Raw genomic sequence first — 22,500 nt, forward strand, 5'->3', positions numbered from 1 at the left:
CTCATGCTTTTTTTTGTTTAATGCTTTTTTCCTACTCTCCTTCATTGTACCATGCCTTCAGAATGCTTGCTGGAGCTTGTGTGGCATGGTGGTGATGAGTAGTTTGATGGGTAATGTGTGTGTGTGTGTGTGTGTGTGTGTGTGTGTGTGTGTGTGTGTGTGTGTGTGTGTGTGTGTGTGTGTGTGTGTGTGTGTGTGTGTGTGTGTGTGGGTGTGTGTGTGTGTGTGGGTGTGTTGGGTGTGTGCGTGTGTGTGTGTGTGTGTGTGTAATTGCGCGTGAATTCATGAACAATTGAATGCCATGCAGGTCAATCTGTATTTCACTGTTCACTCCTCACCTCTGGGATTGCTTTCTCATAATCTTTGTCACCTTACCTCTATGCTTGGATTTCCACATTCCAAAATGCACATTTTCTGATGGTGTGTGATATCATCATACACACAGATCCTAAGTGTGATTGCACATCTCGCAGCAACAAAAATAATATGTTCTGTCCGTGTTTGTTCACTCATGTCTCAGTGGGTCTTTCAAGTGAGGGTCTTGGGGTCTTCTCTGCCTGTCTTGTCTTGTACGTCATGTTCTTTAGAGTTTGAATGTAAACTGAGCCACTGTATTTGGAGCTAGGCTGAGCTAAAGATTGTGGAATCGTAACCTTTTGTTGAACTGTGTTATTTTGATATTCACATTAAGAATATTCTTTGGTTTTGTGTGTTTGTGTTTGTGTGCGTGTGTGTGTGCATATGCATGTGTGTAGGTCTTCCTTAGTCCTTTAATTGCCTCACTACGCTTGTGTTGTCAGCTATGTTTTTAGCATTTCTATTGCAAACACTGTGTATTATGTGACATATTTTCATCCATGTTTGAACCTGACACATGGTTAATAATCATCACTGGATAATCACATATTGGGCCTATTTTACAGTGTATTTCTTCCTGTCTACTTCTTTCTGCTTTTTATTTCTTGTATATTATTTTTTCTTTACATTTCTTCTCCAAAATGTCTGCCTACCCCACGTTGCCATTGCCCCCTGCCATTTTAAAACGACACAATGTCACCTTTCAGATCAGCGGGAAGGTTGGTTCTGTTTCTCCTCTCTCCTTTAAACTCAAACCTCAAGCTGAGGTCTGTCAGACTGGAGCCGTGCAGCGCCGGCATCTTGCTGGGCGCCTCAGGCCCGTCGTGGCCGCTATCAGGACCCCCTCCTTCCCAAATACCTTGCCTTGGTGCACAATCTAAACCCTACCTCTATGCTGCGATGCTGCTTGTTAGCCAACTGTGTGTCTGGCATGGCTACGCTGCTCATCTGCTCCTTTGTCTGCATGGGTCTGTGTTTGATTGACACAGAATGTCCTAGTGTGAATTTTTTTTGCAATGACATTCTTGTGTTTTCTTTTATACTTTTGAGTTGATTAACAAGTGGAATTTGGGTATGAGCTAATAGGAATGTTAAGATTGATGCTGTTTATTATCAACTTAACAAGAGCACTCTCCCTGTTAGAGTTGTTCAGGCTAAAAGAGTAGCCTTACGGTTCTCTGCAGTGAACATTAGGTACAGTCAGTAATATATCACTGCCCATACAAGCAATTGAATGAACAGTAATATAAACATCCATAATATAACCTAATCTTTTAACACACACATTGGAAATATGAACTGCCCTATCCCATTCTGATCCATGAACTATTTTGCATGTGCTACTTCTCTATGATACAGAGATAGTTATTAGTGTATTTGACCAATTACTAGCTCATTATAGTTATTCACTAAGAAACTAAGTTCATTGTCATAATGAAGTTGATTAAAAAGTGTGTTTATAAATCATAAGCAACATAGGCAAAGTCAGTTTATTCTACTTATAGCTTTTAATCTATGTCTTTAAACTGTTCTGTTTTCTTTACTGGGAATGTTGGCACCACAGGATATAAATCCCACTGTGTTCTGCATGGCTGCGTCAGCTTCCTATCGCCCCATGTCCCTCGTTTATACCTTTTTTTCTGGCATGCCGTGCAAGATACATAATTTATAGGTCAATGGACGACACGTCTCTGTTGCTATTTTATAAAACACCATTTTCCCAGTGGTGTCATCATATAACAAACAAAGTTGTCACTCATAAAACTAATTGTGCATCCGCTACCTTTTTGTACCAGAAGAAAATGGTCCAGGTTGCAATAGTTTTCTTAGTGTTCAATAGTTTTCTGAGTGTGTGTTACTTTCACTAGCCTACTTTTGTCTACTCCCTGTGTCTTCAAACATCAAAGTGTAGGCATATATGCATAGACACCGCATTGGGCTTTGGATCGTACGACAAAAGTCCCTGGAGATGCATAGACTGGAGATGCATAGACTGGCCTCTAAACAAATACGGCGAAGCTGTGTTTTTTCTGGATAAAGAGCCTTTAATGTTTTGATGTCTTAACTGATCTCAATGAGTTCAGTTCATGAGTTTTTCAAGGGTTCATCATCTCTGTGGTGAAAAAAATATTTATTATATTAAATATTTATTACATGATTTATTATTAATATAAAAACTACTCATTGATGTCGGTTGAGAATGTTAACCCTATGTTAACCGTATAGCTATATATCCAGACAAATCACAGCTCCACCGTTTGCCCTCTATTTAGGCCTGTTCTGGCCCCTCAAATGTGCAACGTTGACGTAATGCAGCAATGGGTTGAAGCAGTCAATGCTCCAATCCCCGATTCCTATGATGACACCTCTGTGAATAGTGTCTATTGTCACTCTTTGCATCATTTTTATCACCCCCCAACCAAATAGAATTAATAATAGCTCATTTACTCTCTGATTCCATTACTATTGCAACTAATCTCCATCTTCAGGGTTCATCTAAAGTTTGTAACTGTGATACACAGGAGTGTCGCTAGGCTGTTGTGGATGTCCCTAGTGATGGCCAGCATGTAGACATAGGAATAAAGGACTGTGACCTATTGTCCATGTATAAAAAATACAGGCTTCTATACATTCTTTATGAAATTAAATTGGAATCCTCAACGTTTTAATATTATAGATACTACTAACATATTACATTTTAAGGTTAAAAGTTTGTTCATTTCAATAAAACATATACACGCTGTCATTCTTTAATGGAGGGGATTCGATCACCTTTATCTAGTTTAATCTGGAAGTTATTCAACTGCTGGCCATGCAGGACTCCTGACTAGTTCATTCAGCCATAATTCAATGCTCAAAGGGTGTTGTTTTTTTTAGAGCCATGTGTTCAGAGTACCCCATACTTATTATCCTCCAATATACAAAGGTGTCTCATTCAAAAATTAAGCTTTTTAGAATTTTCACTGAAGTCCCAGCATTAAGCCCTTTAAACCATCAAATAATTTATATAATAATATGTAATAAACGGGCATATTTTGAGCTGTATGGGCCATGAGACATCTGTGTTTTGGAAGATGAGTTGAATAAGTCAAACATATTGCAAGATATTAATATTGCTGCTCAGCTTCTGCTCTTCACCTGCTATGCAATACCGCCATCCTTTCAAATACGACTGATGAAAACCGTGCTCTCACACGACCCCCTCCTCCACCCGCAGTTCGGCGCGTGCCTCCGCGCTTCTCCATCCCGCCCACGGACCACCAGGTGATGCCAGGAGGCGACGTGAACCTGACCTGCGTGGCGGTGGGCGCCCCGATGCCCTACGTCAAGTGGATGAGTGGCGCGCTTGACCTCACCCGGGAGGACGAGACACCCGTGGGCCGCAACGTCCTGGAGCTCACCAATGTGCGGGATTCAGCTAATTACACCTGCGTGGCCATCTCCTCCTTGGGCATGATTGACACCACGGCCCAGATCACCGTCAAAGGTGTGCACTGAGTAGTAGGTCAGGGACGGGTCCTTCTGTTTGAGCTGCAGTGGTAGGAGGATCAATTGAAGGGTGTGTTTGAGAAGCATATATGTGTAGTAGAAGTATTAGAGAACCGGATGTTACCGTTCAGATCGATCAAAGCCTGTCGTTTATTGGAAAAGTCTAAAGAACTAGCTTTAGGGATCATGCATGGAACAGGATGCATGGTGAATTCAAGACTATTATCTAGGTGGATGCATAATTTTATTGATTAGGTCTTGGAGAACTTAGATTGTCTTACAATTACCAAAATGCTATTATCTTAGTGTAATTGTAAATAGTTTAGAGTAATCTGTAATTGTGTATCTCAGTTATCTGAGACATGCAATTTCTTTAATAACTTCAATAGCTATTTATATTTCTTCTTACTGAGAACGCTGCTTGCCTTCACAGCCCTGCCCAACCCACCCTCCGCACTCATTGCGACTGAGACCACTGCCACGAGCATCACCCTGACTTGGGACTCAGGAAATCCCGAGCCTGTCTTCTATTATGTCCTCCAGTATCACCCAAAGCTGTCCATCAATGGCTTCCAGGAAGTGGACGGAGTAGCCACCACTCGCTACAGCATCGGAGGCCTCAGCCCTTACTCGGAGTACGAGTTCCAGGTCATCGCTGTGAACAATATCGGGCGCGGCCCCCCAAGCAGCGCGATCGCCGCACGCACTAGCGAGCAGGCGCCCTCCTCGCCCCCCCTGCACGTCCAGGCACGCATGCTGAGCCCCAGCACCCTGCTGGTCCAGTGGGAGCCACCAGAGGAGCCCAACGGCCAGATCCGGGGCTACCGCTTGTACTACAGCTCCAGGCCCGATACCCCCCTGAGCTCCTGGCATCGGCACAACACAGACGACGGGGAGATGACAAGCCTCCTGGGCCTGACCCCCGACACCACCTACAACCTGAGGGTGCTCGGGTTCACCTCCAAGGGGGACGGGCCCCTCTCAGAGGTGCTGCAGGTCAGGACCCAGCAGGGAGGTGAGTAACCAGCTATGGGACTTTTGTTGCAAAAATACAACACATGGCAACAGTCTGGGTTGATGGCTTGGGGCATAAACCAAGGAAATGTCTGCATACTCATGAATAAATGATCCAAAACACATTTAAATGTGGCAAAGTCCTTTGACCCTTCATTCCTTTGAAATACCAAATGTTAAGTATCTCCAATTTTGGGGATTTTCTCTTGTTTTCTCGTCTTAAGTTCCCGTTCAGCCTTTTGGCTTTGAAGCAGAGGCTGAATTGGATACACGCATCATGTTGTCATGGCAGTGGCCCGTCAACGACCAGATTGTCTACTTAGAACTGATTTATTGGGAGGCTTCTGACTTGGCTAATAAAGTAAGTATATGTTGTTATGAAGGTCATCAGTTCTATTCTGTGAGGATGCTCTATGATCCCTCCACACGCATTTTTGAAATTATGATCCAGACATTGTAGTCCCCAAATTTTTGTAGATACTCTTGTCTAAGGCAAAATGTTCTACATAGTCCTTAACAGACAGCTTTGTAACGATTGTGGTCCCATTGTTCTCTTCTCTCTGATCCACAGGTCCAGATCACGTTGGAGCCAATGGGGTCCTATGCTGTGGAAGGTCTTAGACCAGACACCCTCTACATGTTCTCATTAGCAGCGCGCTCCGAGCTGGGTTTAGGGGTGTTCACTCAGCCCATAGAGGCCAGAACTTCTCAGTCCAGTGAGTAGCGCAACATCATACATCTCCCACGGGTAAATGAAGATTTCTTGTGTGATACGAACCGTGATATAATACTGACTGTACCTAACTTGAAAAACGAACAGTGTCGGGGGTTTATGTCGGGGCAGGCCTTCAGCTCCAAGTCAGGCTTTGCTTGATCCTTGACCGTACCATACTACCTTCCCCTCAGCCCTACCCCTGGAATTACACCTGCTAAGCCTTAGCTCCACCAGCATCCAGGTGAGTTGGGTAGTGCCCCATGCAGCCAGTCGTCATGGGAACATAGCATCCTACTCACTGGCCTATCAGGCACTCTCTGGCGAAGGGGCTGCACGTCGAGTGGTGACTGGGATCGGAATCAATGTGAGCAGCTATGTGCTGGAAGATCTGGAGAGGTGGACTGAGTATGTTGTCTGGTTGAAGACTCACTCTGACAAAGGGCTGGGCCCAGAGAGTCCTGCGGCCCACACCAGAACACAGGAAGACGGTATGTTGTCAAAGGCTACACTTGAACTTCCCTTGGCCCGGAGCTAACTCTTCCAGCTGCCGTTCCTGCTACTACTAGTAGCCCTCTCTCTTTTCTCCTTTACTTCAATCGTTTTTTAAATGGACTGCTCCTAGTAATTTTCTTTCTTTTTCTTCTTGCTCTGAAATTCCCTTGGAACCGTCTTACTGATAAAGCGTCGCTTCCCGTATCCTATTGATGTGCTCTCCCATCAAGGATAACCAACAGACTTTACCCTATGACCCACCTTACCCTGTCATCACACAAGGAATTCCTGTGGGATTTATTATCAGAGCAACTGGTGTAAAGATTTTGAAGGAGCAGACCATAACTCAAGCAATATGTCGTGTACACATGTGTTAGTGTACACATGCATAACCATTTGTGATCCAGATTATTAAACGTCTTGGTTTGTTGGTTTTGTTTGAGAAAACAACTGAGAAATAAACCAGTGTACTCCAGACTTTCTCCAGACACATTTCTCTAAGTAGGCTAGCCATCCAGGACAGCTATGGTCAGTAAATGTTCTGTAAATATGACTAATACTGTTCCTTCCTTTTGTTTGTCCCAGTGCCCGGCGCCCCTCCCAGGAAGTTGGAGGCATACGCTCTGAACTCCACTGCCTTCAGAGCGACCTGGAAGCCCCCCCTGCCTGTGAAGCAGCACGGGCAGATCAGAGGCTACCAGGTGGTCTACACCCGGCTGGAAAACGGGGAGCCCCACGGGCAGCCCTTTATCGTCGACGTGTCCCTCCCTGAAGTCCAGGTACCCCAGGCCCTTTTGAGCACATTTGAACCCATCGTGGGGTTGTTTAAGGAGCAACGGGCTGGTTGACATCACCAGACTCAGCCTCCTTGATTACAGTGTGGAGCCTTAATGGGAGTCGGCTTCCTGCCCATTTCTTTTGAACTGTTGGAATTGATAGGTGGCCAGTTCCTGAAGACCACAGGGGCTGAGAAGGACAATTGGGGGATAATAGGGTCCTTCAGGTAGGAAGGACTCAGTGTAGGATTTGATGATTATATTATAGCATCATTTAATCTGACCCTGCACTAATCGGAAGTCAGTCAAGAGAGGAGAGAACAGGACCGAAGCGTTCTTCACCAAATGGAGGCTTCTTGGATGCATCTGGTAAACCAGAGAACATTGCATTACAGTAATCTAGTCTAGACGATATAAATGCATGGATGAGAGCCAATGTGTGGATAACAGTGGATAACACTGGGCTGATTTCAACAATGTTCCTAAGATGAAGGAAACCCTCTGGTGATTTTCCCTGCTGATCAAAATAAAGCAGAGGGTTGAACAAGACACCAAGATTTTGACACAGGAAACTTGAGAGAGGTAGAACCCTCAAGACACAGTGTGATGTCTTAAAATTGTGTTGCTTCAGGTGGATGATTAACAGCTCAGTTTTCCATGTGTTTAGTCATTTGGGACATCCATCTTTTAACACAGAAAGATTCCAATTTTGGAATTTGATCCATACGGATGTAAATTTGAATGTTGTCCGCATAATGATGAAAGCTTCAATGTTTTAGTATGATAGTAAAACCACCACATAGGTGTCAGGGATCCTCAACCTTCCTGAATATATTTTTAGTAAATGTTTGACATCAGGACTGTTTTTCTATAGGACCTGGTCTGCAACAGTGTTTACAATACATTGCAATATGTGCAATGTGAAAGTATCCATCAGGACATAGTCGCCGTGTAGAAGCATGTCTCTTTCTCTGCCAGGCACCCCTTTTCAGTTCTTCAACGCTTATCTGTGCCAGGATGCCTTTTTGGTGAGCCGGAGATAGCTGGGCACCCCAAACGCTTTTTTTAAAGGTTGGGTATGGAATTCGCTTTTTTGGCCATTTTTGCAAAATTACTTGAAATCCTTATCATAACCCACTTACAGCCACTGAGTTAGAAGTACTGGCATGAAAATTAAACAAGTCAATCATCTGTGGAACGGGCAGGGCTCGAAAAACTCCAGCCAATGATTTCCAGAGCCACCGAGTTGCATTGGACAGTAAGTACGTCAATCAAACGGTCGTACTGCACTCCCCCTCCCCCGCGCCCCGCGCGCGACCCCTTCGTGCACGTACTCAAACCTCGTGACCCAGAGCAAGCTTCTGTTTGTTGTTATCCTGCGGTAGCGACTGGAGCTAGCTAACTAGCAAATGACTCGCTCTCGCGCATCTGTGTTCGCTCGTGCATGATTGCGCGTCCAGGTACTTGGAATGGGTGGAGTCAGAGTCAGCGTTGAAGGAGAGGGGGTAGGACCATTTGAGTTGTGTATTTTCAAAATCTGCTGGCATTTTGCAAATCCCATACCCAACCTTTAATAAGCCACCTTTTGGATGAAAACACAAGGTCCTGGGGTAGAGGTTTTTAGTTCAGCACATGATTCTTTTTAGGATGTATTAATGTGCACAGACTTTGTTCTGCTCATGTATCAGTCCATATAATATTTATCAGAATTATAATTTGCATTTGTCTTCATACCTCATAGGTTCGATATAAGTCCTAGTTTAGATGACGGTTGTTACCGGTTAATGGCAATTGATGTATTTTTGATTTTAGTAACAGTATGGAAAGGTTTACCTGTGTGTGTTGAGTCATCTTTCCTTCACACTCCTAGGAGACATATCACCTGCAACTAACTCTGTGATTTACATTCCTGCCTTATCTTGTGTGGCACCAGGCCAGATAAAACACCCCCCTACTCTCTCTTTTACACGCAGCTTTGTTTATTTGTTATGTTCTTTTTACACCCTTGTTCTCCTTCTCACAGTTCAAATTAACTCACCCATGCATCCATGCAGACACGCAGACAAGCACAAACACACAGGCTCTACTGTACGTCACACACAGTGTGTTTGTGTGTGTGTATTTTGCCCGTCTCAGAGCTTTACCTTTGGTATGTTGAGTTGCTCCCATCGGCCCCATGGCAGCGATGAGACTTCTCACAAGGTTACCACGGACCATGGACTGTAGCTCGCTTATAAATCGTTTTCTTTCCTAAATATGTATTTTTATGTCAGAAAAACATACTGTGACCCGCTATGATAAATAATTATAGAAGCCGACCAACAGAATAAAAACAAGCAAGGAAACAAACATTCTGCTCAATTCATTATATGGAAATTCGAAATCAGCGGCCACATCAAACCCTTAATGCAAAGTGGTGAAAAACAAGAAGCATCAGTATTCATTCTGGTTCGTATCAGTCTTAAGTGTGGGCCGTCAGGAAAATCAGAACAGCCCTTGATGATGCCAGCGATGCGGTGAATTTCACTTTGTTTCTGCTTTGTCTCCTTCATTCCTTTCCGTTCCGTTCTTCACTTCTCTTTCTATTCTCTCTCTTCCCTTCCACACGACACCCTCTTACCCAGGAGGCAACCGTCACAGGACTGCTCCCAGAGAAGAGCTACTCTGTGACGGTGGCTGCCTACACCACCAAGGGAGACGGGGCCCGCAGCAAAGCCAAGGTGGTCACCACAACAGGAGCTGGTAGGGGCCTCTTTTATGTCTGTTTGTAATTGGGACTGCACACACACACAGACCATCAAACACACATTACCATTAAACGATCAGGGGAACTCCCTGGAAAAATCCCCATAGCGATCGTAAAGGGATAAATGTGCCGCAGATTCAACCTTTACATCCTGTGTAATGGTGACGCAACAGTGGTTGTATTTCCCATGACTCTTTTTATTTAATTATTAAGACTGCATTCACCATTTTCATAATTTTTAAATAAGAATAATGAACAAAAACCTTGTTCATTCCAATAAGCCATGAATAAAACGTGTGTGTTTGGTGGGATTGTTCCTTCAGTCCCAGGCAAGCCCACCATGATGATCAGCACCACCATAGGCAACACAGCTCTGATCCAGTGGCAGCCCCCCAAGGAGATGGTCGGGGAGCACACGGGTTACCAACTGCAGTACAAGAGGGCTGAAGAGGGGGCTTTTACTGTGAAGGATTTCAAAAAGACTGACGACCACTTCACAGTCACCGGCCTCTACAAGGGAGCGACCTACATCTTCAGACTGTGTGCCAAGAACCGTGCCGGCCCTGGGGAGGAGTACGTGAAGGCGGTGAGCACTCCGGAGGATGTGCCGGGCAGCTACCCCCAGAACCTGAGCGTGGTGGACCTGAGCGACACGTCCACCGCCCTGTCCTGGGACCCCCCGCCCCTGGCCGAGAGGAACGGGAGGATTGTCCAGTACCTGGTAGTGTACCGGGACATCAACAGCCAGCAAAACACCACCAACACCACCGCGGACACCCAGATGACCATCCAGGGCTTGAAGCCAGACACCACCTACGACATCCGCGTGCGGGCGTTCACCAGCAAGGGGAGCGGACCACTCAGTCCAAGCATCCAGAGCAGAACCATGTCCTCCTCCCCACCAGGTGAGATCCCGGTTGTGTGTGTGTGCAGTCGCTGATGACGAACAGAGAACGGCAGGATCTGTCTATCACCCTTCTGTATGGACTCCTACTTACACCAAAATGTCAAGATAAATATACATGCTTCCAATGTGTTGTTGTATGTATATAACATGTAATTGCCAGCATATGTCTAGACACATGCAGACTCTCACGCACCTACAGCTATACATGCGCTAAACACGCTAGAGGGCAGATGGCAGGGGGGAGGAGACCGAAGCCAGATTGCAGCCTTCCTGAGCAGAGACTGTTCACTATAGCAGGTCTTGAGCCTGTGCAGAACACTATTTATTTAGGATATGCAGACATATGCAGACCCTATCTTGCATCCGGCGCAATTGACCTAATCACTGGCGCAGGTGTCGTTGCTAGTTTGCAACTGGTGCAGAGCGTTCTTTTCCCTCCTGCGCCACACGTCGGTAAATTAGGGAATGATCTTGCGCCCCAAGGGGCGGTTCGGCGAAAGGAGGAGGCGTGTTCTGGCGCAAACATTCCCTGGTGCTATTTTGCAGTTTCAGAAACCAATTCCGCCACAAACCAGGAAATACCTGGTTTAAAGTCAGTGGCGCGTTGTTCAGATGCTATTTTAAGGGCGCATGCATAATGTTACTTGTGCACCTTGCCCATACACTTTGCTTCTCTCATCTACCTAGCCACACAATCTTGGTAAATTATTTGGGAAAGAACAGCTGATACAGCGGTAATAAATTGTACTTTTAAATCAATGCATCTGCAAACACCGTACAGCAAACACATATTTTCTTGACACAGACATCGTGTACATGCCCATAACTTTTAGGATTGATGAGTATTTGATTGTGAGAAAACATTGTTTTACCGCGAGTGAGTGTTAAAAAGAATGAATGAATGCGGGCGTGCGTGTGTGTATGTGTAAAATAATTAATGAATGCGGGCGCGCGTGTGTGCGTCCATCTGTTTAAACACACGCAAACTAAACACGTAACGCATAATACAGTCCATGGCAATGTATATTAACGGGGGGACACATGCGTCACAAGTCAATAATGATAATGCATACAATACCGATAAGAAACTATGTTTATAATGTATTGCGTGTATATCATTAAATAGAACCACAGTTACCGCATATCATATGTTATATCATAAACGTTTTCTTTGCCGAAATTAATTTGAGGACTCAGTATTTCTGAAGTTGTGGAAGAAAACCTTATTCCATGTGTGAATTAGGCCATATTATTTGGCCATAAACTGAGCCATTTGAAGTTTGAAATTCATGTGCATCTGTCTCATCAGAGACTGCAGACTCGCTGTCAAAATATCAACTCGTCAGATTTTAATGCGCTCATGGCTCTTAAAGGGAATGGGAGCTGGCACTCTCATTGGTTTATTGCACGTTACGCCCAAACCCACCTACGGGTAATTAGGCTACTTCAGACCAACCCTCTTTAGATTTGTGCTGGGCGCAGGAGTCATTTTTTGCGCCGGTAAAATAGCGACATCGCCATAGAACCGCCCACAAAGCTACTTGCGCTTGGCGCTTCTCACTTGCGTTTCAGACCGTTAAAATAGGGCCCATGGTGTATACAAATTATAATGGCATACGAATAACACTGCCTTTATATGTGCCTATGGGGAGTACTTAAAGCACTTGATTCTTATTCTGATTCTCAGATTCCTGCCGTTTGTGGGGATTGTTCAATCATATTTAACGATACATGATCTGATTTTTGGCCTTAATACTTTTAGTTACATATTCAGTTATTTGTAACAATGATGAAAATTCTCACAGAATTGATTTAACGTTGAAGATTGAGCATTCTCCATTCTCATAACAAAACTCTTTGGAGTTAATCCAGATTGTGTCTCTCTATTGACATGTTTTCATGTTTTCTCTTTTCCTAGAATTCACCAAAAACTTTGTCGTTAAAGCAGTGACCAAAACCTCTGTCCTGTTAACCTGGGAAGTACCAGAAACGTATCAATCTCAGGTTCCTTTCAAGGTGATGCACTGCTACGCTGCATACTCATTTGTATGCCCTTATAATGTATAATGTTTTAATGTGTGTATAATGTGTATACATGTATGCATGTAACTGTAATCTGTGCAACCATGCATGCATCTATTGCACAACATGTATGCAGCATCTCGGAAAGAATCATTAAATTCATGCATGATGCAATGTAAGAGTGCTGCAAAAATACTTTTAATGAGAGGATGAGATAATATATACAAACAGCAAAACTGTAAACATATTTATACAGCGTTTTCTGTGTTTGATTTTAGATCCCTCCTTTTTTTTTCTAAAGGAGAACCGACTGCACCATCTTGTTTCGAACACGGAGGCTGAAAATGATAATTTCCCTGCTATATCCAACACGTCCCATCCGTTCCCTATAGATCCTGTACAACCAGCAGAGTGTGGAGGTCCAGGCCCACCTCAGGAAGAAGCTGATCAGGGGTCTGCAGCCGGAGACGGAGTACTCCTTCATGTTGATGAGCCGCGGGAGCAGCGCCGGGGGTCTCCAGCAGCAGGTCTCCATCCGGACGGCTCCTGACATGCTGCACGTCAAGCCAGCGCACCTCCAACAGAACCCAGAGGAGGGGGGGAAGCTCACCTTCAGCCTGCCTCAGGTCCCCAATGACGTCTCTGTCAGGTCAGTGCTGGTTCATCCATCTGCCTGGAGACCAGCTTGGTTGTTTTCCTTCACATACAATTTTTCTTTTATGTTGTTTCAAGGTTGTTGACTTTTTAAAGGGACCTCCCAGAAATATTTATTTGGTAGTGAAACAATTTGCTTCTCTTATGAGCCAGTGCACAGGTAGTAGGCTAAACTTGTTCCAAAGATAAGTACCTACCCGTTCCATGTAAAAGTAACAGACCCGTAATTGGTGTTATGAGGGACGCCTGTGTTGGTCCTCTGTGAAATCATGTAATGTCTTGTTTGTTGTGGTCTATGTCATTTATATCTTGCAAAGGGCTAAAACACAGCTGTTATTCATCCAGTATGATCATATTACGGATGTGAGATGTTCCCTTGAATTTTGAAAGCCATTCCACCCACTCATAACTGCTGCTCTAGCTCAGTGGTTCTTAAAGTCGGGGTCGCGACCCCCGAGGGGGTTGCAAAAAGTTTTCGGGGGTCGTTAAAAAAGTCAGAGGGCGAGATGATTTTAATTGTAATTATTTTTTTTTAAGTCAGAAACCACGCATCAAAAAATAGTGTCTACATTAAAACTCTAGGGCTCTAGTCGAGGCCTAAACCTGTCCTTTATTCCTCACAGACAGGCTTTCGCAGACCGTGCAGATGCGACAGAAACAATGTATCGCGTCGCTCCCACTACGCAAATTCAAAAAAATTCCCGCTTGATAATAATCATGGACCTATTAAAGAAAGGACAGCAGATTAAAAAATTCATTCATGTTAAGTAAAAGAAAAAACCTCGGACACAAGAAGTTAACGGCGCCCTGCACTGAGCCCTCTCGGATGCCGGGCCGAAACAACATTTGTTTCACTATGACTCCTTTCAGCTGCCCACCCCTCCTTCTCCTGCAAAAAATAAATAAATAAAACGGCTAATAAAACGCTTGAGGTGGCGTTTTGAAAAGAGAAAACTTACATTTTATTAGTTCATGGTATAAAGATAATTATGAGCCTTTGATTGATATCCAGACTTTTTTTGCGGAGACACGTTCCTGTCTCTGAACGGAGCGATCTACTTCTGGGCCCCTTGAATTGAGGGACCCGTCCACAGCCCACTTAAACAGCTGCAATATCAGGCTTGGCCACTGAGCAGCACTGGTGGATTGCGGAAATATGCACTGCTCCTGGGGGCCTGATAATAATACGGAACAAAAATAGTGGGCTATTAGCCACATTTCGGGGGGATACATTTTGGCTTTCAGTTGCGCAGGAGTACCCCGCATTGTCTGCGGCCGCTATGAACATTCTTACACCCTTTGGGTCGACATATATTTGCGAAAAGACATTCTCGTCCCTGGTGTACTTCAAAAACAAGCAGGCCCATCCTTCACATTAGTGTAAAAAAAGAAATATGCAAACGAAAATAATTTTGATCTGATGCATGTTCTTGGCTTGAATTGGATTTTTTTTTTTGAGGAGGTTTATCGTTCATGCGTCTTGTTCAGGCTTAGATCTATCTGCAGATGCACTGTTCCGTCATGTTTAAGTTCTTGTTAAAAAATAAACTAGGCATTTCGTCATTTTTCCTTTGACTGAATTGTTTATTTGATTATTTTCCTTTCAGTTTGTACAATTGTGGGAACATGCGATGACCAGGACAGGTTTTTAAAATAAAATTAAATAAAAAAATAAAAGGGGGGACGCCAGACGTCACCAGGGAATTTTGGGGGGTTGCCAGGGGAAAAGTTTAAATACCACTGCTCTAGCTTGTTAATGCAGTTGTATGTTCTTAACACAGGTGGTACTATGTAGTGGTGGTTCTTGTCACCCCAGCTTCACTGCAGATGTGGGAAAGCCCTGAGGACATGGATTTAAATGAGGTGAGTGAATGTTTGGTTTCACAGCGTATTGTTTTTCATAAGGACACATGCGTTAGTTGGCTACTTGGGTACTTTAAAACATTTATTTCAAAACAACAATTTAGTTTCTAGTGATCCACTTTGTTATCGTAACATGACTCCGTAGCCGAGCGTGTTCATGTCTACGGTTCATACAGAGTGCAGGCCACATAGGGGGCTAATCCCACAAGACGGCATCACTAGCAACATATCCAATGGCCCAAACCACTTGTTAATGTCCATTGTAAGCAGGAACTTTCATCAATCTGTTTGAATATGCTGGAAACGCTTGTTCTTAATTCTTAATTTGTCTTTTTTGACTTGTAGAACTAGGAAGAGAAAATTCTGGGTGTTGAACTAAACAATGTTTGATCTGTTTATACTTTAATTTCAATATTTGATCTAGTATATAATTATTTTTGTCATAATTGTTATGGTTGACTACCGATGTTAACAAAGGCTTGTTTAGTTTGACATTCTCAAATCTTCCATCATTGTGATTTTACTTTCATGCTTTTTCATGTGTCTTATTGTTTATTAACTAACACACTTCATACATTTAAAAAGTAAAGAAAACTGTGCAGTGACACACGTAACAAAAGCTTTGGATCAAGATTATATGTCTATCGATTCTGGCATTTAAGCTATTTTGAAAATATAGTCCAGAAAAATCACAACAGAGAGAATTGTCACTTGTGGAATCCCATTGTGATGGTTTTGGCAAAAGCCGCAACACCCATCTCTGAAAATAGTCGTTACATTTCTGGTCTGACGTCCTCCCCCTGCCATGCAGCTCCTGGAAACGGACATGGACCCCAGCATTTTCCGGCGCCGGAGACAGATCGAGGACGTTCCCCAGCCCTACATCGCTGCCCAGCTGGAGTCCCTGCCTGAGGCCTTCACCCTGGGTGATGAGAAGCACTACCACCGCTACTACAACCGGGCCCTGCCAGGGCAGCAGCTGTGCCTCTGCTTTGTCCTCGCTGAGCTCACAGACCAAGACTCTGTGAGTGGGAATCGCCACATCTCTAGCCTCACATTTAGGTTTCCATATTTCATAGTCACATGCTGATGTGGTGTCTGTACAATGCTGTTTAGTTATTGAGGGAAACCTATGAGGAAAGTGGATTCAGATTTGTATCATAATTTATGATAACAGGTTCAGAGCAGATCAAATAACACACAGCTGGACAACGTTTGTGGTTCAAGTTTTGACACAATCAATATACCTGCATTATTTAACTTTTTTTTAAGGAGTGGTTTACTGAAACAGTTTTAAATAAGATATATTTCAGAAAATAGATCCGTGGGAAATGTCAAATGTCAGACAATACTTTTATTTGTAAAAAATAGTGCAACCACTACTTTTATATAATTTATACAAAGTTAAAGATAATCCTATTCAGCTGTCCACGTATTAATCGATATCAAATAAATATATGTTTTTATTGCTTCTGGTCTAAGCACCTGCTGTTAGGCCTTCTATTAAAATATTCTTTGTCTGTACCTGTGAAGCAGCAGCAGAAGGTCTTTGTGGCCAGTCCGTTTTCTGAGCCGGTGGTGCTGTCGTTCCAAACCATGCCGTGGCCCTCTGAGGACCCTGAGATGCTCTGGGTGATGGGTCCTGTTCTGGCTGTCCTCCTCATCATTGGCACCGTTATTGCTATTCTGCTGCTCAAGAGGTGAGGGGAAACTGACAATACAATGAGAAGCAGAGGTGAATCGTAGAAAATCATTGTCTCAATACACACTTGCACGCATGCACGCACGCACGCACACACGCACGCACACACGCACACACACACACACACACACACACACACACACACACACACACACACACACACACACACACACACACACACACACACACACGCACACACACTATCTTTAGTCGTTTTTACACTGTGAAATATGCCCGTCTTATACCCGCCTTTTTCATGCCACAGTCCCTGTTTTTTCACTAACCGAGGTAATGTAAATGCTTTGGGTAGAGGTGTTGATGACGCAGAGTGTTCTAACTGGAGATACAATGAAATCCACGAGCTGCTGACCATCATGGGAGGGAAGGTGATGCAGTCGCATTTAATGTAGACGGGGAAAGAAAGTGCGATCTACAAGAAAGTAGCAGAGGAACTTTCCTTACGAGGCTTTTGGCTGGATAAACAAGTGGTCAGCAAAATAAAGAATATGTTGGCCTTTTTTAACTTCTAATTCTAAATAGTTAATTGCGTTTGTAGCCAACACCCAGATGTGGTCTACTCATTCTTGCATGCGGGTTATGCAAATTATTCTAAAGTGGTCTCCGTGCGTCGCCCCGCCTGTTCCAGTGAACCAAGAAAGCCTGCTCCTTGACAAAGTCTGAATTTACCCCCTCAGTTTTAAAAAGGCAAGACAGTGAAATTGCAGGGTGTGCCAAGCCGCTACCGTACCGGCTTGCCAGTGTGAAAATGCCTTTTGTATTGTATTGTACTTTTCACAGAACTATGTACAGGTTCTCAGCCAATTGTTTCAGAAGATTATTATCCTATTATGATTAATCTATTTCAAATGATTACATTATTTTTGGTGAGAGGCCCCAGCAACTTCTACCCAGTAATACTCGGCATCTATATACAATCATTATTCACTTCATTTAAAGGTTGGGTATGGAATTCGCTTTTTTGGCAATTTTTGCAAAATTACTTGAAATCCTTATCATAACCCGCTTACAGCCACTGAGTTAGAAGTACTGACATGAAAATTAAACTTGTCAATCATCTGTGGAACGGGCAGGGCTCGAAAAACTCCAGCCAATCATTTGCATTGCCACCGAGTTGCATTGGACAGTAAGTACGTCAATCAAACGGTCGTACTGCACTCCCCCTCCCCCGCGCCCCGCGCGCGACCCCTTCGTGCAGTACTCGTGACCCAGAGCTCGTGACCCAGAGCAAGCTCCTGTTTGTTGTTGACAATTTCCATGGCAGACAAGACGCCACCATCCCCACCACCACCACCACCACCACCAGCAAAGAGAAGGAAAACTATTTTTCAGAGAGTAATTGATAATAAAAACGCTGAAAGAGAAAAACTGAAATCAAGCATAATCCTAGGCGCTGCTTTCGAACGTTGGCGGCAACTGAAGGACGAGAAGGGTCTAAAAACCGATGCTTGTGTGGCGGTTGACCTAGTTTCAAAGTTTATACAGTTTATACTCGGTAATACCGGTGTTGAGACGAGTGTATTACTCGGTGTAAAATGTCCACACCGCGGCAACCCTAGTGAAAACCAGGACTTCCAATACAATTATATGAAACAAACATACATTTTCTAAAAATAGTAATGATTTATGTGACCGTTTAATGTAAAATAACCTTTTTTCAGCACTAGGTCATATGAGCATTAAATAAATGCTGCGTCTCAAAATGCCTTGGACAGCAGCGAGGATGACTCGCTTTGCCACGGGCCGAAACAGTTCGGAGCGACCACAGCCAGAGCGAACACAGCGGGGCAGAGTGTCAGGAATAGTCTTTGGTGTACACATCAGTACGGCCTATTTGCACTACTGTTTAGTGGCAATGCAGTGTTTTATTCTATGCCTTTTTATTTTCGTATATTATTTCAATGAATACAATTTATTTATTCTTAAAAACAAGATCTGGTCTTCAAATCTTATTTCCAAATATAGGTCGTCTTACAATGGGGTTTGTGTTTATATTCAGACCAATACGGTACAGCGGGCGCTCACATGACGTTAAGCATTTCCTGGTGCATAATGTGACGCTTCAGAACCTAAAATCCCGTTTCTCCCCGTTGACACGACAACACATAACCGGCGTTTTCAGAAATCTCCACTTTGGCGTTTTTAGAAATGATCGTTTTCTGTGATAAGACAGGGCCTCGGACAGGGGGTGTTGCAGCACCCCTACTTCCCGTGGTACTGGGTGCAAATTTACAGCTGAATGTAGTGCCATGTTGTTAAACGAAAACCTACGCTAGCCTGGCTCGCTCTCGCGCATCTCTGTTCGCGCTCGTGCATGATTGCGCGTCCAGGTACTTGGAATGGGTGGAGTCAGAGTCAGCGTTGAAGGAGAGGGGGTAGGACCATTTGAGTTGTGTATTTTCAAAATCTGCTGGCGTTTCGCAAATCCCATACCCAACCTTTAATGTAAACAGTGTCATGTTTCAGTAAATATTTTTTACAGCATTATGCATGATTTATAGGTATAGTTATATATAGTTATGGTTTTCAACATGATGGTAACAAAAAAATACAACTTTTGGCTTCTTCAAAAAGTAAAATAACTAGTGGGATGTCCATATTTCTCACATTAAGTTGCCCTTTAGTGTTTGACTCCGTGTTAGAAGAAGTTAACAGGGCTTTTCTAGTGCCCAGCATCACCTGCTGTCTCTAAATCTCTTGGTATGATAACGTCCGCTGTCTTCTCTCCTTGCCTTTCACCTCTGACTTCTGACCTGTGGACCATGGACATAGCAAACAAGAGGGGTAAGTGGTACCTTTATTTTACATGACCAAATGTATGTTCATCCTCACTCCTTTATAAAACGGGACCCATCAAACTCTGCTCTTTAGTTAGTTATGCAAACTCATATGTGTGTTGTGAAAAAGAACGCTGTCTACAACGTCATCTATGTTTCAGCAAAAAAAAGAAAAATATACATATTCAACTATCATTATCTCCTACACATCATATAAAGCCTGCAATATAAGTGTGTGATGGATCTCATGTATCTGTGATGTGTTTGACTCACCACTCTCCTTCTTATCCGGCTTTGTGACCCTCTATTTTTAGGAAGCGGGGTTCGCTCACAGCCAAGGATGAGTACCTGGTAGCCGGGGTTAAGGACTCACTGCTGCCCCAGATCCCAGACCCTGTGGAGATGAGAAGACTCAACTACCAGACACAAGGCATGGAGACATACACACACACGCGCACGCACGCACGCACGCACGCACGCACGCACGCACGCACGCACGCACGCACGCACGCACACACACACACACACACACACACACACACACACACACACACACACACACACACACACACACACACACACACACACACACACACACACACGTATTTCTGAATTTGAACTGAACTGACCTTGATGACATAAATGGTCTGTTTCTAATGGTTCACTTGATTGCTGTTTAAAAAAGTTTCAACTATTTTTTGCCAAAATCACTGCAGAACCTATATTACAGCAATGTAAAATATGACATGCTATTAATCTTGATTCTCACCAACATATTATTGCAAGAACACACAATGTCCAATATCTATAGATTCCTGTGAATGATAAATCTGCTACATCACCAACCAACTCACTTATGATGTAGGGACCTAAATGTGTGTCAGCATGCTGTTATTACCCCCATGTTTCTAGCTACATATATATATATATATATATATATATATATATATATATATATACAAACTCATACAGTGAGTTTTGGGATCCCTATATTTCAAGAAACTGACCTGTACCTGTTCCTGTTCATTCCTGTATTTCCTTTCTAATTAGTGTCTTGTATTTCTCTTCCTATTATTCTTATATTTTTTTATGCTTGTTTGTAATCATGTGTCTCTCACTCCCTGGCAGGTTCCAGATCCCCCAAATGCCCAAACACAACAAGTTAGTTTCTACCTTTGACATTCTTGATCCTTCAGAAGGTTTTCTTCTAAAGTCTTTTTATATGTATAATGAACTCGGAAATACTAACTCTAGACCAGTGGTTAAAAGTAACCTTTTTTAAATGCTAATATTTGTAGCCTTTTTTCAAGTTAATATGCAGTCAGGATATATTTCTACTTATGCCATCAAGCCGATCTAGCATCTCGGATCGATTGCCCTTCCTTGGGTCCGTCGATGTTAACGCTGAATTTCATGCATTGTATTTTGCATGTCACTTTGGCATGTTGAATTTGGGGACGTTGAACATATTTAAGTAAAGATTTTTAACGTTGAATATTTGATTTTGAATTTTTTTACATTGATGATTTATTGAAGATTTTAAGAGTTAAATTCAGAGGCAAAAAATCCAGATACGTTATTTCAATGCATAAATATTCAGTGCTTAAAATACAATGGCTTTTTATTCTCAAAATCCGATGACACAGATTTACTTCCATAGAGTTTCAGTTCAGAAGAACAAGCAGCACCTCAGTCTGCCCTGACCCATCGTGTTTAAAAAGATAGTCTGGTCCCAAAACAAGCCCAGACTGATTGTAAAAGCAGACGTCAATATCAGGATGGTCTCACAAGCTCAACATGGATGCCATGTTAGACAATTACATTTATGCATTCATTTTTAAATCCCTGTAATTCAGCTATCCTCACTAAATGACTGACCTGCCCCTTCCATTATGAGTTTATTTATTTTTTTGTGTTTCATGTTCTCTGTTACAGATTTCTTGTTCTGTAATGTTTTTTCTGTTTGCTTTTTTGCACATTCAAAATGTATAAAATTGCTTTGTTCCCAATGCCACTGCAATATGCATGCATTCAGACATCTTTGTGCAAGAACAAATTGTAAATTATGATAAGTTTTATTCTACTTCATTTAAGAATGCTTGATTCTGATTGGCTGGGAGGAGGGCATTAATCCGGCAGGTTGCCCGCTGACTTGATGGTTCTACTTGCTGCTGACTGAGCACAATGTCATCAAATAGTAGATCAATACGCCGCTTGTATTTTTTGGAATACTTGATTCTGATTGGCTGCAGGGTGTCCATTAATCCCTGATATATGGACACCTGCTAAGTAGTTCCAGTCAAATTGTCTGTTCAGCCTTCAAAAGAGAGCTGGTAAATTGTAAAAAAATGCATTAAACTGTAATCGGAAAACGTGGTTATATGCTATAGACCCTATAGTATCTGTGGTATAAAGGCTGGGACGAATTTCAAATTGTAAATATGTACACTTTATGTTGAAAGTATAGACCGTCGCGATTCCCCTTGTAACGAATGGCGCGGTAATTAGTCTTCAAAACGAGAGCTGGTAAATTGTGAAAAATGCATTAAACTGTAATCGGAAAAGGCGGTTATATGCTATAGACCAGCGGTCCCCAACCCCCGGGCCGCGGACCGGTACCGGTCCGTGGGTCATTTGGTACCGGTCCGCAGAGAAAGTTATTTATTTACTTTAATAAAAAAAATAAAAATAATATATATATATTTTTTTTAAATTAATTAATTCATGCAAAATGCATGCACACTTAATAAACTCAATTTACTTCGCAATACTGTCACTCTTTTACATGCCATAAGTCTATATGCAGTTGTTAGATTGCATATAACATGTTTGCATTTTTGGCAACCTCTGTGCAACATAACTTTTCGGAGAATCATACCGGTCCTTGATGCTGAAAAGGTTGGGGACCCCTGCTATAGACCCTATGGTATCTGTGGTATAAAGGCTGGGACGAATTTCAAATTATAAA

The 22,500-nt window shown here is 43.0% G+C and overlaps 1 protein-coding gene across 9 annotated transcripts in view; it reads left to right on the plus strand.

Moving 5' to 3' along the window:
* The window catches only part of ptprfa (protein tyrosine phosphatase receptor type Fa), a 52,963-nt gene that overhangs the window by 19,183 nt on the left and 11,280 nt on the right, over positions 1 to 22,500 (plus strand). For 2 of the 9 annotated variants that reach the window (XM_060066789.1, XM_060066791.1), the window contains 16 exons: positions 3,575 to 3,844; positions 4,280 to 4,861; positions 5,085 to 5,221; positions 5,432 to 5,576; positions 5,767 to 6,063; positions 6,653 to 6,846; positions 9,468 to 9,585; positions 9,913 to 10,494; positions 12,415 to 12,512; positions 12,911 to 13,167; positions 14,954 to 15,035; positions 15,847 to 16,059; positions 16,569 to 16,735; positions 19,528 to 19,539; positions 19,847 to 19,962; positions 20,661 to 20,693. In XM_060066789.1, coding sequence (XP_059922772.1) covers positions 3,575 to 3,844; positions 4,280 to 4,861; positions 5,085 to 5,221; positions 5,432 to 5,576; positions 5,767 to 6,063; positions 6,653 to 6,846; positions 9,468 to 9,585; positions 9,913 to 10,494; positions 12,415 to 12,512; positions 12,911 to 13,167; positions 14,954 to 15,035; positions 15,847 to 16,059; positions 16,569 to 16,735; positions 19,528 to 19,539; positions 19,847 to 19,962; positions 20,661 to 20,693 — 3,303 coding nt within the window. Of the gene's footprint in view, positions 1 to 81; positions 1,077 to 3,574; positions 3,845 to 4,279; positions 4,862 to 5,084; positions 5,222 to 5,431; positions 5,577 to 5,766; positions 6,064 to 6,652; positions 6,847 to 9,467; positions 9,586 to 9,912; positions 10,495 to 12,414; positions 12,513 to 12,910; positions 13,168 to 14,953; positions 15,036 to 15,846; positions 16,060 to 16,568; positions 16,736 to 19,527; positions 19,540 to 19,846; positions 19,963 to 20,660; positions 20,694 to 22,500 lie in introns of those variants that run through there. The other 7 variants (XM_060066792.1, XM_060066796.1, XM_060066793.1 and 4 more) reach the window with 5 other exon arrangements.

This window comes from Gadus macrocephalus, chromosome 12 (assembly GCF_031168955.1).
Source record: "Gadus macrocephalus chromosome 12, ASM3116895v1".
Lineage (NCBI taxonomy): Eukaryota > Metazoa > Chordata > Actinopteri > Gadiformes > Gadidae > Gadus > Gadus macrocephalus.